The sequence below is a fragment of the Myotis myotis genome, unplaced genomic scaffold (genome assembly GCF_014108235.1).
Source record: "Myotis myotis isolate mMyoMyo1 unplaced genomic scaffold, mMyoMyo1.p scaffold_m19_p_1, whole genome shotgun sequence".
In the NCBI taxonomy this organism is placed as follows: Eukaryota; Metazoa; Chordata; class Mammalia; order Chiroptera; family Vespertilionidae; genus Myotis; species Myotis myotis.
Window position 1 is genome coordinate 174639558 of NW_023416313.1, and position 19698 is coordinate 174659255.

Here is a 19698-nt window from a genome sequence, read left to right on the forward strand (position 1 = left end):
TAAAAATAAAAAATGGAAAATTAGAAGGAAATGTCTTGCATGTAAATATCTTCTTTATTACTGTTTCCTTTTTCTTATTGTTACCCTTTTCTTTTCTGTTTTCAGAATATGAGTGATGCTATGGCAATCTTGCACAAACTACAGACAGGCTTGGATGTAAATGTAAAATTCACTGGTGTCCGAGTGTTTGAATATACACCAGAATGCATAGTATTTGATCTCCTTGATATTCCTTTATACCATGGGTGGTTAGTGGACCCTCAGGTAAGTAGAAAATTTTAAATTATATAAACACAAATTTAGTAAAATGCTATTACTTTGGCAAATTAATTTAGATTATATTTTTGGTACTTTTTTTTTAAGGGAGTTTTTAAAAATTTTTATTATTTTTTTTAATCAGAGAGGAAGGGACAGGGAGAGATAGAAACATCAATGATGAGAGAATCATTGATCGGCTGCCTCCTGCGTGCCCCCCACTGAGGATCGAGCCCTCAACTTGGGTATGTGCCCTTGATCGGAATCGAACCTGGGACCTTTCAGTCTGCAGGCTGATGCTCTATCCATTGAGCCAAACCGGCTAGGGCTGATACTTATTTTTGTTTTTACCTGGAATGAGCCAAACTGAGAGGTTAAGAAAGCAGTCCTCCAAACTGGTAAACCTGCCCAAGCCCAAGACTTCTGAGTGTCCCTTCAGGGAGTTAGGGGCCAACTCAATTAGGGCCATACCAGCTAGGCTTTACTTGTTTTTTATGAACCTGACTATACATTCTTTTTACACACATGAAAATTTAGATTTCAAGACTGAATTTATATAGATGCCATTTCTCTTTAAAGTAAATTATAGTTTTAATACAATCCCAAACAAAATCCCAGCAGATTGTGGGAGTAGTTTTAGAATGTGAAAAGTTGATTCTACAATTTATATGGAAATAAAAAGATGTAGGAATAGAAGCCAAGGTATTTTTTTTTATATAATATATTTTATTTATTTTTTACAGAGAGAAAGGGAGAGAGATAGAGAGTTAGAAACATCGATGAGAGAGAAACATCGATCAGCTGCCTCCTGCACATCTCCCACTGGGGATATGCCCGCAACCCAGGTACATGCCCCTGACCGGAATCAAACCTGAGACCCTTCAGTCCGCAGGCCGATGCTCTATCCACTGAGCCAAACCGGTTTCGGCAAAGATATTCTTTTAAAAAATAAAAAAGTATGTTTTTATTGATATTAGAGAAGGAAGGGGGACAGAAAGATAGAGAAACGTCAATGTGAGAGAGAAACATCGATCAACTGCCTCCTGCATACCCCCTACTGGGGATCAAGCCTACAACTGGTCTTATGCCCTGAGAGAGATTTGAACCATCAACCATTTGGTGCATGGACGATGCTCAAACAACTGAGCCTCACCAACTAGGGCAAAGCCAAGATATTCTTGAAGCAGAATAAGTAGGGAGGACTTGCTCTTCCAGATACAAAATATTTTAACGATTGTAGTTAAGAAAGACTGTGTGAATATATAGACAGAATTAGGGCACTGTAAGGTAATGGGGGAAAGGTAGTCCTTTCAATAAAAGGTGCTAAGACAATTAGATATGTAAATAGTTAGCCATTCTAATCCAAGTTAAGACTTGCATAAGAATTTAAATAAAGAAATTATGCAAACCAGAAAAAAAAATAGCCAGATAGCCAATTCAAATTTCTAATTAGATAGCCAATTAGAAAAAAATGAAGTTGTTTCCCCCAAGTCACACAATAAAATTCTATTCCATGTGCACTTATCTTTTAACTGTAAAAAATAAAATTATATAAGTTTGAGAATATGTTTTTAACATTAATGATAAGAAAAGGTTCTAAAACAAGACACAAATGTATTAACTATGAAGAACATAGGTGGAACATGACTACATTAAAATTGAGAATTTGTATTTGTCTGAAGAAATTCCAAAGAGAATGTAAATGTAAGCCACAGAGTAGAAGATGATCACAACTTACATTAGGATGAATATCCAGAAAGTATAAAGTGCTCCTACAGGTACTTTTTTAAAAGGTAGGCCATCCAATAAAAAAAGGAGCAAATGATTTGAATAGGCACTTCACAAGAATGGATATGCAAGTGGCCAGTGAACATATGAGCTAGCCATCCGGGAAATGCAAATTAAAACCAAAATGAGATACCACTCTGCACACATCAGGATGGCTAACATCTAAAAGCCTGACAGTACTAAATGTTGGAGATGTGCATTGTATTCTCATTTCCTGCTGAAGAGAATGTGAATTGGCTGTGTACCTTGGAAAGCAGTTTGAAATTATCTAGTAAAGGTGAGGATAAGGATATCCTAGTATTCAGAAATTTGACAATGCATATCCTAGAGAAATTCTTGATATGTGGAACAAGATAAGTGTACAAGAATATTCATAACAGTATTATTTGTTGTAGCCCCAACTGAAAACAACTTAGGTAGCTGTCAAAAGATGAAATATTATAGAACAATGAAAAAGAACAGTTGCATACAACTACCTAGCATATAATATATTTGATTATTTGGTTTATTGTTTGTGTTTGTTCCAGAATATAAACTTTATGAAACCGTAGAACATTTGTTTTGTTCTCTGCTGCATCTGCAATTGATCTAACAGCACCTAGTATATAGTAGTGTATAAAAGGCACCCAAATGAATTAATTGAATGAAATATTAATACAGAGATTCAGCCTATGAAAACTTGAAATTTTGTATTGTTCATTGTTAGTATATAGAAGTAAAATTGATTTTTGCACATTGATCTGGTATTTGTTATTCTAGTTGTATTTTAGTGGATTCCTTAGGGTTGAAAATTCAGGTTCTTTGGAAAGACAACGAAGTTGACTCACTAAAGAAATGCTCTAGCCGAAACCGGTTTGGCTCAGTGGATAGAGCGTCGGCCTGCGGACTGAGGGGTCCCAGGTTCGATTCCGGTCAAGGGCATGTACCTTGGTTGCGGGCACATCCCCAGTGGGAGATGTGCAGGAGGCAGCTGATCGATGTTTCTAACTCTCTATCTCTCTCCCTTCCTCTCTATAAAAAATCAATAAAATATATTTAAAAAAAAAAAAAAAGAAATGCTCTAAACAGTGTAAGTGTTAAGAAAAAGACTGAAGCTCTAGCTGGTTTGGCTCAGTTGATAGAGTGTCAGCCTGCAGACTGAAGGGTCCCAGGTTCGATTCCAGTTAAGGGCACGTGCCCGGGTGGTGGACTCGATCCCCAGTGTGGGGAGTGCAGGAGGCAGCTGATATTCTCTCTCATCATTGATGTTTCTATCTCTTTTTCCCTCTCCCTTCCTTCCTCTCTTAAATCAATAATATATATATACACACACACACACACACACACACATATGTGTGTGTGTGTGTTTAAAAAAAGAAAAAGAATGAAAATCTAAAAGAACTGTGCCCTCCATTTGCTTCTTAAGGGTTTAAGTTTTCATTTTAAATGTATCAAAGCTGGAAGTCATACTCTTTTGTGTGGTTTACATAGACTCGTAACCAAAAGATCCTCTTTCAAAGAAAAACCTTATTTTACTCTGCATCGTAAGATTGACAAGTGAATACATTTATGTGCTTTTAGTTAATATGAAATGTTTTAGATATGTATGTAACATTTTCCATAATTCACTGCTTTGACTTTTTCAATTTACTGGCCTTCTCAACCAACCATCAGTTCCACTTGCATGGTTAAGAGGCTTTTACAAAACATGGTAGAATTTTGCAGGAATCCTATATAATGAAAGCCTAATATGCTAAGTGTCCGGTCGTCCGTTCAATCAATCAAAGCGTAATATGCTAATGATATGCTAAGGCTGCTCAACCACTTGCTATGATGTGCACTGACCACCAGGGGGCAGACAGTAGGCCGGTCGACCAGTCACTATGATGTGCACTGACCACCAGGGGATAGACACTCTACCGGTCGACCAGTCGCTATGACGTGCACTGACCACCAGAGGGCAGATGCTCCGACTGGTAGATTAGCTTGCTGCTGGGGTCCAGCTGATTGAGACTGAGCGAGATGGGCTGGACACACCCTGGAGCCCTCCCCTGGTCCTTCCCTGGCTGGCCAACCTCCCGCATCCCTCCCCGGCCCTGATTGTGCACCGGTGGGGCCCCTCGGCCTGGCCTGTGCCTTCTCACAATCTGGGACCCCTCAGGGGATGTCAGAGAGCCAGTTTCGGCCCGATCGCACAGGCCAGGCCGAGGGACCCCACTGGTGCACGAATTCGTGCACCAAGCTAAAAGAAATAAATTATAGCCTAGAGCAGAGCAGTTATTCTCAAATTTTGCTATTCAGCAGTGGAATAAAGCTTAGACAATTGAGAAGCAACTTGGGCCTGGAATTCTTTTAAATCTTTTTTAAAACTTAATTTTAGAGAGGGAGGATGGGGTGGAGGAGAGAAAGAAACATCCAGGTGAGAGAGATACATCAACTGGTTGCCTCTCGCATGAGCCCCGACCTGGGACCAAACCACAACCTAGGTATGTGCCTTCACCGGAATCAAATCTGTAACCTTCCAGTGCACAGATGATACTTCAACCAACTGAGCCACACTGGCCAGGGCCTAAATCTTTTTAATAAGTTTCCCAGTTTGGGAACTACTGTCCAGAGTATTTCTTGTGCAGATATATGTTAAGACTTATGATGTTCAAAGAGTAAGTATTCAAGAAGATCATTTGGATGTTGAAAGAAAATATCGGCCCTCTTATTTTTTATATCATTGTATTAATTTGTACTTGTTTTATTATGGATATATTATATTCATACAGTAGTACATGTAAATCATTTATAAAGATATTTTAGGGATGGGAGGGCAAACAAAATAAGTTGTTGAGACAGCAGAAATCTATTTTTCTTCAATAATCAAAACAAAGTATAATGGAGAGAGAGTAGAATTTTATATTCCTATAACTTAAAACATTGAATTCACTTTTCTTGTGAACCTCCAAAGACAAATATTAAATAAGAATCATTAGGCAAAAACTGTCCCTGATTAATATACGTTAACTTTTCTTCAGAAAAATAAAGTTAGTTGTGTCTACTCATTTTCACTATACTTGGCTAGGAGGTAAATCCTATATAATAAGAGGCTAATATGCAAATCGACCGGACAGCGGAATGACTGGTTGCTATGATGTGCACTGACCACAAGGGAGCAGATGCTCAATATAGGAGCTGCCCTCTGGTGGTCAGTGCACTCACACAGGGTGAGCGCTGCTCAGCCAGAAACTGGGCTCACAGCTGGCGAGCGCACGGTGGTGGCAGGAATCTCTCCTGCCTCCGCAGCAGCGCTAAGGATGTCCGACTGCCAGCGGGCCTAAGCTGTCAGTTGGACATCCCCTGAGGGCTCCTGGACTGCGAGAGGGCGCCGGCCAGGCTGAGGGACCCCCCGCCCCCTAGTAATAAATAAAATGGGAAAACTTTAATCTCATAAATTTGCATCTTTATATTTGCCTTGCTTTAAATGCAAAATATTTGTATTTCAGAAAAGAAAAAAACAGCTTTTCTTATTTTTCCTCCTTAAATGGTTTATTTTTTATTTTAATCACTTAAATGCATCTTTACAACCTTAGGAAATAAAGTTGCATGTAATAAACCCATTTAATTATTTTTTGCGTAATTGACATACAAGTGAGCACTATTTTTCTTTTTTTAAAAAATATTTTTTATAATATAGCTGTAAACAAAACTGAAAACAGTTGGGTGTTAATTTTAGTGTTGATTTTTTTCATAAATAATATTTGTATCTTTAGTATTGTATTAGAATAAAACCCTAAAGAGTGATATTGGTTTCTTTGTTATTGTTTTTAATCTTATCATGATTAGTAAGACAGTCATTTGTTTTCTAGATTGATGACATTGTAAAAGCTGTTGGTAACTGCAGCTACAACCAACTAGTGGAGAAGATCATCTCTTGTAAGCAGTCAGACAATAGTGAGCTGGTTAGTGAAGGTGGGTGAGTGCTGCTATTACCTGACTTATTCTTGGCAAAATAAATTGTCTGATAATTTAAGATCTTTCAAATGTCTTAAAACAGAAGTGTTGCCACTTTTATAGGCATTAAGTAATTTTTCATAAAGGTGCCACTGAAAGGTTTTTCCTAGAAACCTTTTCACTTGACTTGTACAATGAGGCCTGGATTTTAATAAAGGTCTTTAGAATCTCTTCTTAGCTTTTTTAAATCCTCACCGGAGGATATTTTTCCATTGATTTCTTAGTGAGAGGAAAAGACAAGAGAGAAATATCGATGTGAGAGAAACACATCGATTGGTCGCTTCCTGCCCGGGCCATGGAGGATCCTGCAACTAAGGTACATGCCTGTGACTGGAATCAAACCCAGGACCCTTTGGTCTGCAAGCCGATGCTCTATCCACTGAGCCAAACCGACTAGGGCTCTCTTGTTAGTTTTGATACGGTAAATTATCAGGGGTAACTGATAATTGCTTTTTAAAAAAATTATTATTGCCGAAACCGGTTTGGCTCAGTGGATAGAGCATCGGCCTGCGGACTGAAAGGTCCCAGGTTCGATTCCGGTCAAGGGCATGTACCTTGGTTGCGGGCATATCCCCAGTGGGAGATGTGCAGGAGGCAGCTGATCGATGTTTCTCTCTCATCGATGTTTCTAACTCTCTATCTCTCTCCCTTCCTCTCTGTAAAAAATCAATAAAATATATTTAAAAAAATTATTATTATTTGGGAGTACTACATGAACTTTATAGTTCATTCTGGACACTTCAGTTGACTGAGAAGAGTATCATGGTACTCAGTATTCATTTTAGTAGGGCTCTGCCTTATGTTTCAGTATAACATAGTATAGTAAAGCTCCATTCTTTTTTTTTTTAATATATTTTTTATTGATTTCAGAGAGGAAGGGAGAGGGGGAGAGAGAGAGAGAGAGAGAGAGATAGAAGCATCCATGATGAGAGAGAATCATTGATCGGCTGCTTCCTACATTCCCCCCACTGGGAATCGAGCCCGAAACCCAGACATGTGCCCTTAATTGGAATCGAACCCGGGACCTTTTATTCCGCAGGCCGGTGCTCTATCCACTGAGCCAAACCATCTAGGGCTAAAGCTCCATTTTTAATCAAAGTATACCTTTGATCATTCAGTTATCCTAATCCTTAACTAATTAAAATTGCTAAATTCATCTCCATAGAAGCAATTTCATATTTTTCAGCTGTGTTTCAGTCAGTGAAGGGAAGGAGAAGAATGCTGTCAGGAGCTATAGCATTTGGATATACCTTCCCCACCACCCACTTCACTTTTTCATAAATATGTTCAAATACTGAGGTTGCTATTCTCTGTTTGTAGGGTAAATAAAAGGAAGAAAAATCATAAGTGGGAGTGAGCTTCATTTTTCTTAGACACACAATTCTTTTACATGTGGTATACATTATATATTATTATAATATATGTTACTATTATCATTTTTTAAAAAAATAAAAACTAAGTTACTACAAGAGTATATGAGAACATATAAAAGAAGACATGTATATGAATCCCATACCATATTGATCAATCAGAACCCAACTAATTTTATTACACCATTATCCAAGTTTAGCAAGAGGCAAGTAGCAAGAAAACACACAGTATTTTAACTGAGGCTTATCTTAGTCTTCTACTTGCCTTAAACACATAAATAAATATACAAGGATATTATCATTGTTCTGTATGACAGCTCTTTCACTACAACCTAAGGCAGCAAAGTTTAAATTTTAGAGGGGAGAGAAGCAATAAAATATTTGTTAAAAATATTTTCTCTAGCTCAAGCTGGTTTGGTTCAGTGGGTAGAGCGTTGGCCTGTGGACTGAAAGGTCCCAGGTTAATTCTGGTCAAGGGCACATACCTCGGTTGCAGGTTCCTCCCCGGCCCAGGCCCATGCAGGAGGCAACTAGTCGATGTGTTTCTCTCACATCTCTATTTCTCTCTGTCTTTCCCTCTCTCTTCTACTCTCTCTAAAATTCAGTGGAAAAATATCCTCGGGTGAGGATTTAAAAAAGAAAGAAAGAAAGAAACAGAAGACAGATCAATAGCCCTGACCAGTTTGGCTCAGTGGATAGAGCATTGGCCTATGGACTGAAGGGTCCCAGGTTCGATTCCGGTCAAGGGCATGTATCTTGGTTGCGGGCGCATCCCCAGTTGGGGATGTGCAGGAGGCAGTTGACCGATGTTTCTCTCTCATCAATGTTTCTAACTCTCTGTCCCTCTCCCTTCCTCTCTGTAAAAAAAAAAAAAAATCAATAAAATATATTTTTAAAAAAAGAAAACAGATTGATAAATGACATTAAAACATTTAAAAAATATATATATTTTCTCTCACTAGAACTTACCCAAGCTCTATACACAACAAATGCACAACAACAACAAAAGCTCCAGTACCTTTTTCATTTCTCCTTTTTCTCAACCTGATGTTGCTATTATTATTATTATTATTAATTTTCTGACATTGATTTCCCAGGATAATGAAAACCAATAGCTAACTTATATTGTATTGATAACTTGAGAAGAACATCTTGTTAAAAACAAGGAAGGAAGTATCTTCTTTAATGGTATAAAATTTTTGGGTAATATATACCAGAATTGATTAAATTATTGACATATACATTTTGTAGTGATGAAATTGTGCATATCAGATTCCTGTATCAAGGAATAATTATATATAGAATTCACTATAATTAAAAAACTAAACTAGTTTTTCTTTTATAAGAAACTACAAGTGTGTAGTCTACTTGAAATAATTGTTTAACTCCAATGGTTACTTTTATAAGGCACTAAGAAATCTATACTAATAAGAGTAATATGCTAATTAGGGCAAACGTCCATCTAGACCAGGGGCCACAATGGGTTCTTAAACTGGACCGGAGGGCCGGAACAAAAGCATGGATGGAGTGTTTGTGTGAACTAATACATGTTAACACTGCTGCTGGTGAAGGAGCGGAGGGGAGAGCAAGAGAACCCTCCGCTCTTTCGGCTCCGCCGGCAGGATAGAACAGCCGGCACGCGGGCCGTAGTTTGCCCACGGCTGATGTAGACAAAGCCACAGTGGCTGCGAGGCCTGGGGCTCACGGCAGCCTTGAGCCCTGGTGGCTGCGAGGCCCGGGGCTCATGGCAGCCGTGGGCTCAGACAGCCATGGGCTCAGTTAGCCGTGAGGAGAAACATCTCCTGTGGGCTCAGGCAGCCGTGAGCCCTGACAGCTGCGAGGCCCAGGGCTCAGGCCTCACAGCCGCCATGGTCAGCAGTGGCGGCAGCAGCAGGGTGAACGGGACAGTGCCTTCCCCTGATCAGCCCGGTCACCTCCCACAGAGGGAGGCCAGACTGCAGCTTAGACCCACTCCCATGGAGCGAGCCTAAGCCGTCAGTAGGACATCCTCTGAGGACTCCCAGACTGTGAGAGGGGGCAGGCCGGGCTGAGGGACCTCTTCCCCGCCCCCCCAGTGCACAGATTTTCATGCACCAGGCCTCTAGTCTGTAATAAAAGTGTAATATGCTAATTACTCCAGACTTCCTTCCACATGACCTTCTGGACGAAGCCAGGGCTGCAAGGGAAGCCCAGGTTCTGGGTGCCAGAGGGAAGCCGGTGCCAGCAGCTGGGGGAAGGAAGACCTATTCTTACATGAATTTCATGCATTGGGCCTCTAGTCATATATAAAAGAAGAGGTCACAATGGACATTTTTGCTTATAATGTAGCAGTTAGCTTCCCTCCATCATTTTCTTCATATTTTCTTGGGTATAGTTTTCAACTGAAGTAGTAGTTTGCTCTCTTTTCTATTTAGCGTACAACTGTAATTTTCCTTTTGAATCAATAAAATATCCAAAAGGTGATTATATTTTAGATATAATGCCTGAACCCACACACAAAAAAATTATTTTTCTGACATTAGTGTTTGAAAGTATCTCTTAGTTTCAGAAATTCAATACTAAATTAGTTTATCAAATTATTTTCCTTTATTACTAAAGAGCTATTAGAGAAGATGAAAGTACTGAGTGCCTTAAAGGATGTGAAGTTAAAAAGAGGGACACTAAAATTAGGCAGAAAGGAACAAAAAGAGGTAATAAGGTAAAAGGAAATTTGGCTTATTTAAAAACAGTATGATCACATAAATCTTACAAGTCATCATTTATAACATCAACCTAACACTTTTATAAACAGCATTTATTGTACAGAGTACTGAGAAGAGAAATATTTACAGCCGTTCGTGTTCACTAATGCATCTGTTCTTTCCTGCAGTCCTGAGAAGGAGGAATGTGTCTGGCACAAAAATAAATTCTGGACTTACAAATTAGAAAAACAACAGTTTTAAAAAACATTTTTACTTTTCTGGTAGAAATATAAAACCTGTGGTTTAGGAGGAAGAAAGCAAACAAAATTAAAAGTCCAGTCAATTGTAGAGGTGGCTTTAACACCAAAGTTTTGTTTCTTTTTTTTTTTTTTTTTTTTTTATATATTTTATTGATTTTCTACAGAGAGGAAGGGAGAGAGAGATAGAGAGTTAGAAACATCGATGAGAGAGAAACATCGATCAGCTGCCTCCTGCACATCTCCCACCGGGGATATGCCCGCAACCCAGGTACATGCCCCCGACCGGAATCGAACCTGGGACCCTTCAGTCCGCAGGCCGACGCTCCATCCACTGAGCCAAACCGGTTTCGGCAAGTTTTGTTTCTTAAACCAATTTGTCAACAGCAGTAAGAGTTTAAAATCTAAATCTAAAATCAAAGTAGACTGTCAGCACAGTGCAGCCATTACAGTAAGACAGGCGCATGTGCAGGCTGCAATCCACACAGACCCAGGCTACCCTCAACACCACCACTTAAATGTACCAAAATTGATGAGTTTTTAAAACTAGAGGGTGGGAGGACAAAACAGCCATGACATTGTCTTCCTGAAGTCCTTGAGGATAGAGTAGATGTTTTCAAAGGCTTCATAAACTTCTGCTCTGACTTTAGCACCTGTTAATACAACTTTTCCCAAAACAAAAATAAGGAGAACAATTCTGGGTTTGATCATCCTGTAGATTAAACCAGGAAATAACTCTGGCTCATAACCACTGAACTGTTGGTGGGTCAGCATGAGGCCTCCTAACCTTGTGGGGAACTTCACATTGCAACTCCACACCATGTTCTGTATCTTGAAGTCCAAAAACTTGGCTGGGAAACCCAACTCTGTACAACTCTGGCATACTTTCTTCCTGCTAGTCTGGACCGGTTTTCATTCCTGGCATGGGTGCCCACCATCTTCCCAGAATTGAAGATCAGGGCTGTGGTCCGGGGCTCCTTTATTCTCATGATCACAGTAGCAAACCACTTGGAATTATATGCAGTATTTCAGGCACGAAGTGCAATGGTCTTTAGGTCAAGTTTACAACCAAGATTCACTGTGGATACAGTATTTTGCAGCTGTGGCATGATCTCCGAGCTCTCAGAGGGCTGTGTGGTGGGGGTTAGGGGTAAAGGGTACCGGGTCATGGTGCCCGGCATGGCTGCAGTCGTTAGAGTCTGTGAGTGGAAGAGCTGAGTGTCTGTCCTGAGGCTCCTGATTCACCTGCTGGGCCTTCGCTGCTGCCCTTGCTGCTCCTCCAGAATGGACAGACTGTTGGTGTTCTGAATGGGCTGTGGAGTCAGCCCTGTGCCATACGGCATCATTGGGCTAAAGCTAGGGATTCCATGAGTCATGTGCCCTCAGGGGAGGCCAGGACTTGAGTGTAGGGTGGCATGCTATTGTTCTGATCCATGGCGACCTTTGCATTGGAGCTGCCTTGGCAGCCAGTCTTCCCCAGAGCATCCCCAGCGGAACTTCTAAGCAACTTCCTCAGCTTCCAGGGTTATCTTCAGACCAACAAAGTGAGGCTGCTCTGGAGTCACTGCAAATAGCAGAACCCACCCTAAAAGGCCTAGTCACATGGCCAGCGGCCCAGGCACACACCATGGCAACCCTTCCCAACCCCTCTCAGGAAAATAATTTCTAATTTAAATTTATTTTCAGTGATACTATCTTATTGTTACCATTATATTAATTTTCACCCTACTTTATTATCATTAATAACAAAATTGAAATTTAATCTAAATATTGCAAATAAACTATTTGTGATTTGAAGCAATGCAGATAAATAAACTGCTATGTAATGCTTAGTATTGTTTGCCAAAATTTGTTTAATTAGTTATGAAAAGTTGGAACTAGATTAGGTTTTTTAATATTCCACTAAAATCACAGGAGTGTCACTGTTTAAGAGTTGGTAGAAGAATTAGGAAACATTGCTCTCTGTCTCTCCAAATTACCCTGCTTTATGGTTTGGGAAGAAATACAATTCAGTTTGCATTGATAATAATAAGCACTAAATTATTTATTATTATTATTCGTATTAGTATTATTTTCAAAGAGAAAGGGAGAGAGAGAGAGAGAGAGAGAGAGAGAGAGAGAGAGAGAGAGAGAGAGAGAGAGAGAACCATTGATGTGAGAGAGAAATACCGATTGGTTGCCTCCACATGCACCCTTACTGGGATCAAACCTGCAACCGGGTATGTGTACTTTTGGTGCATGGGACGATGCCCAATTAACTGAGCCACACCAGCCAGGACATAAGCACTAAATGTTTAAACTTAATACCAACAATTCTCCTGGGTTTCAATCTTTCCCATAAGTAATTTTGTCCTTGAGAAAGTCATTCTCTCTGAGCCTCTGTCCTGTTCTATAGAAAGAAGTCAAGAAAGACCTTTCTAGTGTTGAATTTTTCAGAGAGAATGTGCTGTATTTCCATTGAATTTTTGTGTCTTCTTGAAGGATTTGTAGATGCATATTGGGTGAGTGAGTTGTGGGAGGCCCATTTAGAAACATCTTTCTGAAGGAAGGGTTTGGTAACGCAGCAGTGGTACCTCTCAGCACAGGCATCTACTTACTTTTAAAATGCTATATAACATTAAGTGCTTTAGTATATAACACACCCATTCTACTCAGTAATTTAGTACTTAGCAAAGTAATAATAGTAATTGAGGGAGGTGACTATTTCTAAATGTATAAACCTCAGAAGTTGCAAATGTGCTATAAATTTCCTTTGGCTGTGGCCTTCTATATAACAATTTTGCATTTCCCCGCCTGCCTTACACAATTCTTTGGAATAGTGTGATATATGGATAACATTTTACAACCACTTTGCAGCTTGACTTGGTGTGGCTTGATAATAAGGGAGAGGGATGGAGAGTAAGTGGAATAAACCTATACTCTCCAGCTGCCTTGGCCCTTCCAAGTTTATTTTCAATTTCTTGTTGAGGTGTCAGTTTATTAACACCCTGTATTTGCACCTCTCTGCTCATTTACGAAACTTTATTTAGAGCAGCGGTTGCCAACCAGTGGTCCGAGTACCACTGGTGGTCCGTGAGATCTAAAAGGTTGGCAACCGCTGTTTTAGAGCACTCTCTTCCCCCCTATTGTTTCTGAGACTTTTCTTCAGAAAGGGAACAAAAGGAAGAAGAGAAAGATCAGAAGAAGAGAAATACAGGCTTTTAAAATATATATACAGTTGATTTTCATTATTCCCAGTAGTTACATTCTGTAACAGCGAATTTCAATCTTTTTCATCTCATGGCACATAAAAACTAATTGCTAAAATTCTGTGGCACGCCAAAAATATATTTTTTGCCAATCTGATATAATTTTAATTCATACTGGACGGCTATTGTGTTGGCTGTTATCATGTTTTTACTTGACAACCTAAGGGAAAAGAGGTCAGTGCCCCTGACTAAATAGTCAGGTATTGCATGTTTTTGTTTTGTTTTGTTTTTGTTAATCCTCACCTGAGGATATTTTTTCCATTGCCCTTTTTCTTTTTTTTTTTCAAAGAGAGTGGAAGGGAGGGAGGAAGGAGGAGAGAGAGAGAGAAAGACAGAGAGAGAAAGAGAAACACCGATGTGAGAGAGACACACATGCCTTCAGCATGTGCCCCGACCGGGGGCAACCCAGGTACATGCCCTTGACTGGCAATCAAGCCAGCGACTCTTGCACAGGCCGACACTCTAACTGCTGAGAGACACTGGCCAGGGCAGGCATTGCATGTTTTAAAAATTCTTGAGCACACCAGTTGAAAATCGCTGTTCTATAAAGTTGCTATGAACACTGAATTAGTGAATACTAAACCAGTGCTCCTACGGGAAACGCAAGATTAGGTTCCTGTGAGCCTTTAGTCACAAGCTTTTCATCAACTGATAAATATATAACCTTGTTTTATGTGCATTTCTGTTTAGAGACATCTTATTCAATATACTATATGGTTGATTCAGTAACATTAAATGCATGGCAAACAGCACTATAACTCACCTGGACAAAGCTATAAAAATTTGTGTATTCTCCATAGGCACATCACAGACTTTGTGCACTTAGGAGCACCAGCTAACACTCCAGCATCACGCTTGGGGGCCATTTTACACAGTAAAAATCACTCCACCAAAAGCACAAAAATGTGAAGAATGTGGCACTCCATAGACTGTGAAAAGGACACTTGTTCACAGTGTGAGAGCTGAAACAAGGCCTAGTGTTGCCTTGTTTGATCTCAGTGTGGAATGTGCATGTTTGGTGACTCAATTTTTTATTTTTTTTTGTGACTCAATTTTTTGCAGCTTTGCACATATCCAGGAATGACCCTGAAAGTGCACAGCAAGTATTGATTTTGGAGTTAGTAAATTTTAGCTAGTAGGCAAATTTGGCCATTAGCAAGGATCAGCTATACATGTCTTTTAAATTAAATCGCAGAAAACTTTCATGTATTTCATTATGTTTTGAAAACAAAAGAGATCACTTCTATTTCTGAACTTGATATAGATGGATGGATGGATGGATAGATAGATAGATAGATAGATAGATATAGAGTGGCATATGTTGGAGGAGATTAGGATAAAATGGCATCAGTTATCCACTGTTTTCTCTTCATTTTTATGCCTACTTTTAGTTTTAAGGCAAGAATTGAACAGTTTGTGAATTTCAAATTATCTGGGACCTTTATTAAAATCTTAAGCAACTTAATTTGTTAAGACTACTTTTAATTTTGAAAAACCTATTATCGGGGAAGGAGCTGTTGACATACATATTTTACTCCTATGCACTTTTTTAAAAATATTTTTTTATTGATTTCAGAGAGAGGGATAGAAACATCAACGCTAAAAGAGAGTCATTGATTGGCTGCCTCCTGCACGCCTCACACTGGGGATCGAGCCTGCATGCTGGGCATGTGCCCTGACCGGGAATCGAACCGTGACCTCCTGCTTCATAGGTCAATGCTCAACCACTGAGCCACGCTGGCCGGGCTCCTATGCACTTTTTAAATTGCTAACTCTTGCCTTTTTGTTTTAGTGGGTTTTAGTTTTACTGTATCTATGTGTTTTGTTGCAAGCTGCCTGAAATCCTTTTTGAAAGTAGGTAAAGTATATATAAATATATTAGTTAATAAAAAGAATTTCATGTGACTGTTTTCTTTAGGATGGGGATGTGTATAGACACATCTTCTAAAATAAAAAGGTAGAATCTCCAATTTGGGGCCATCATGTTATTGTAGAAGTTTTATTCTGACTGGCCTTTCTTCATACTTTAGCACAATGAAAATAGAAAAACTTTTTTAATTTTGAAATTATTCTTCCATCTAATATTGTGCATTGGTTCCATAGGCTTTGTAGCTGAGCAGTTTCTAAATAACACAGCCACTCAACTGACATACCATGGATTATGTGAACTAACTTCAACGGTTCAGGAAGGAGAACTTTGTGTGTTCTTTCGGAATAATCATTTTAGCACCATGACCAAATACAAGGTATGATATAGAAATAACTGTTTGTTAATTGAAATTAAAGGAACTTGATTTAGAAATGTCTTATCTACTTCAAAATAGAAAAATTTAGCATAATATTCCTTAACCATCAAATTATGAAGGTAATTATTAAATACTTTTTTAGGATAGAATGGATTAGCTCAGTGATGGCAAACCTATGACACGCGTGTCAGAGGTGACACGTGAACTCATTTTTTTGGTTGATTTTTCTTTGTTAAATGGCATTTAAATATATAAAATAAATATCAAAAATATAAATCTTTGTTTTACTATGGTTGCAAATATCAAAACATTTCTATATGTGACACGGCACCAGAGTTAAGTTAGGATTTTTCAAAATGCTGACACGCCGAGCTCAAAAGGTTCGCCATCACTGGATTAGCTATTTAATTGTTACTTCAGAGGCATCTGAGGCATTGCTTCAAGTGGAAATGTTCAGAAAATGGTTCAAGACTGGAATAATTTTTGTGTACAAATAGTAATTTTGGCATAGGAGGAGATTTACAAGAAAAATATGGCATGAGACTAAAAGAGAGGGCCTTGGACAGATTTGAGGAGTGCCAACATTTAAGGATTAGCTAGGAGTATGAACTAGCAAAGGAGACTGGGAAAGAAAAAAATAAAAGGAAAATCTAAAGAATATAGCATCATGTAAACCAAAAGGGAGATAGTGTATCAAGAAGAATGGAGATCTCAGTTATTAAATGGTGGTGAGAGAATACTGGAGAAGAGTCCATTAACGATATGGATTTCATTGGTATCTTAGAGAATGGTGGCAGCAGGAAAAACTCAATTTGAATTGGTTAATAAATGCTTGGGATGTCAGAAACTAGAAACAGATTAAGCACCTCTTTGAAACAGTTCGGGAGCGGGCAGAGGCATAATGGCTCATAGCTGTATTGGAATCCAGGGGGTGTTTTTTATTTTTTAATATGAGAGACTTAGTCATGTTTAAATATAGACGGACTCAATAGAGAAAGGATAAGGATTTAGGAGAGGGGTATTTGATGTTGGGAGGCTCCTAAGAGAGTGCAAAAGGATAGGAATGTTCACAGGTGAAGGAGATTGACCCTTGTTTTAAAAAAGACCTCTTCACCCCTAGCTGGTTTGACTCAGTAGATAGAGCGTCAGTCTGCACACTGGAGGGTCCTGCGTTCGATTCCAGTCAAGGGCACGTGCTCATGTTTCGGGCTCAATCCCCAGTGTGAGGCATGCAGGAGGCAGCCGATCAGTGATTCTCTCTCATCATTGATGTTTCTATCTATATCTCCCTCTCCCTTCCTCTCTGAAATCAATTTAAAAAAAAAAAGACCTCTTCATTGTAAAGGAGAGAAAAAATAGACTATGAGTATAGCTGCAGGGAGATTTACAGATTTGATGGCAGGAAGTAGAGGAAGTTACTGTGAATGCTTTTGTTTGTTATGTGGGAGGCAGATCATTTACTGAGCCTGAGTGGGGCGGTTTGGTTTCATAGAAGGAAAGTTTGAAGCAGTCTGTATAGCATGTGGGAGAAAGCTGTAACGGGAGAAATTAAGAAGAATCACCAGGCATTGTTGGGAAGGTAATTATTACTTGTGTAATTTTTTTGCAAGAGTATCTGTCAGAGTACATTCATGGAGAAGGTGGCTAGTTTGTTATTCTAGATTTGGGACTTTGTAAGTGGGTGCAACAAAGAGTAGAAGAGCAAAGAAATTCAGGAACATGATGGTATTATGAACATGCTGATATTGTCCGAATTTATAAATATTGTATAGAGCAAATAAAATACTATTCTTCATTAAGGTGATCTTATTTATATAGAAGGGATAAGTAGGAACAGCTATCCTGGTGGCCAGTCACTAGGGGAAATGCCATTGTTTACTATATTGACAGCCAAGCTGAAATAGTAACACTGTTTTTTTGTTTGTTTTTTTAAATTTTGTTTTATTGCTTGAAGTATCACAGAGAGTATTACATATGTCTCCTAGGAACACTGTTTTTTGAGCTTTGTTTTGTTTTGCTTTTATGAAAAATTGCAAACTTACAGAAAAATAACAAGACTAATTTAATGTGTGCCTATTATACTCATCTTTTTAAACAATTTTTACATGATACTATTTTCATCTTTTTGCTTATATTTCAATATACATATTTAAACAAGAACATTTCCATTCAAATAAATCACAGTACCATTGTTTCATCTAACAAAATTAACTATAATTTTTAATATAATCTAATACCCAGTCCATATTCAGATTTCCCATTTGTCCCCATGTAGTTTTATGGTCGATTTGTTCAAACCAGGCTCTCATCAAGGACCATGCATTACATTTGGTGAATTAACTCCATTTTAATATGATGTAAATCTTGTGTTTTCCAGGGGTCTTATGGGCCTTTGTGCTATTTATTTATGCCCCCATTATAAGCCTCTCCATCTATTTTCTACATTCCTATTGGACCTGGGGTGGGGCAGGAACCTGGTAGAAGGGGGAGTGGGGGAGGAGGGGGACATCTGTAATACTCTCAACAATACAGTTTAAAAAAAAAAAAAAAGAACTATAATTCTAATCCTAACAGTCTTTAAATAAGACACTGCTTTACTTCTGGCAGAGTACCCAGTGAGTACATTGCTTAGAAGAGTCAGAGACACTTTTCCCTCCTCATTGAGCTAGCAACTAATTAACTGGATTTACAATAAAATCTACACTTCTTTGGCTGTTGCTGTAGAACTAGAAGCCCTAACGGAACAATTTAATAAAATTTAGGAAGGGGTTCCTCCAAAATGGTATCAAGCCCTAGCCAGTTTGGCTCAGTGGATAGAGTGTCGGCCTGCGGACCGAGGGGGTCCCTGGTTCGATTCCGATCAAGGGCACATGCCCGTGCTGCGGGCTCAATCCCCAGTGTGGAGAGTGCAGGAGGCGGCCTGTCAGTGATTCTCTCTCCTCATTGATGTTTCTATCTCTCTCTCCCTATCTCTTCCTCTCTGAAATCAATAAAAATGTATTTAAAAAAATAAAACCAAAATGGTATCCATTTGCTTACTGAAGAAATATGATGGAAAATTGTTCCCTTGTTTTGTTAAACCTATTAAACATTAAAACCATTATTCTCTACTACTGATTCCTGGGTTGAGTTTTTGTAGTTGTTTATGAACTTGAGGGCCAGGAATCTGTGATCTAATAATGATACAAGTAAGAAAAAAAGTAGAAAGCTGCTTTTTCAAATAAGGTAAGGCTACATTTAATACTGCATTAGATCTTCATAATGTCTTTTAACATTGCACTTTTGAAGATTTTTAGGGTCGTTTTATGCATTCGTATTTAATGATCACTTTACTTCCTATCTTTCTGATGAACTATAAACATAGTTCATCCCACAGAATTCAGATATACTTTCAACAATAAAATAAATTTAATATCTGGATAAATATTTTTTAATCCTCACCTGAGGGCATGCTTAGAGAGAGGAAAGGAGAGAAAAATATTGATGTGAGAGAGAAACATCATTTGACTGTCCTCTGCACGTGCCCCAACCAAAGATCGAACCCACAACCCAGGTATGTGCCCTGACTGGGAATTGCACTGGCCACCTTTCGGTGCAGGAGAGGATGCCCAACTGGCTGAGAGCTACTCTGGCCTAGCTGGATAGAATTCTTTCTACTACTGATAAATGGTGTCTGTAACTAGGGGCCTATAATAATAAATTGACAATCAGTCATAAATATCTACAAACTTACTATTTTATTAGTGGAGCTTATTTGTATTAGAATTTGCGAAAAGCATCTTTATGCTTTCTGGTACCCATATCATATCATATCATATCATATCATATCATATCATATCATATATGCCCTGACTGGGAATCGAACCAGCAACCTC

The 19698-nt window shown here is 38.9% G+C and overlaps 1 protein-coding gene and 1 pseudogene across 1 annotated transcript in view; one reads left to right on the plus strand and one right to left on the minus strand.

The window, feature by feature from the left end:
* MINDY2 (MINDY lysine 48 deubiquitinase 2) overlaps positions 1-19698 on the plus strand; it is a 67665-nt gene that overhangs the window by 30768 nt on the left and 17199 nt on the right. The window contains exons 4-6 of the mRNA XM_036302990.1: positions 106-264; positions 5877-5979; positions 15681-15823. Coding sequence (XP_036158883.1) covers positions 106-264; positions 5877-5979; positions 15681-15823 — 405 coding nt within the window. The remainder of the gene's footprint in view (positions 1-105; positions 265-5876; positions 5980-15680; positions 15824-19698) is intronic.
* LOC118675270 lies at positions 10876-11764 on the minus strand (annotated as a pseudogene).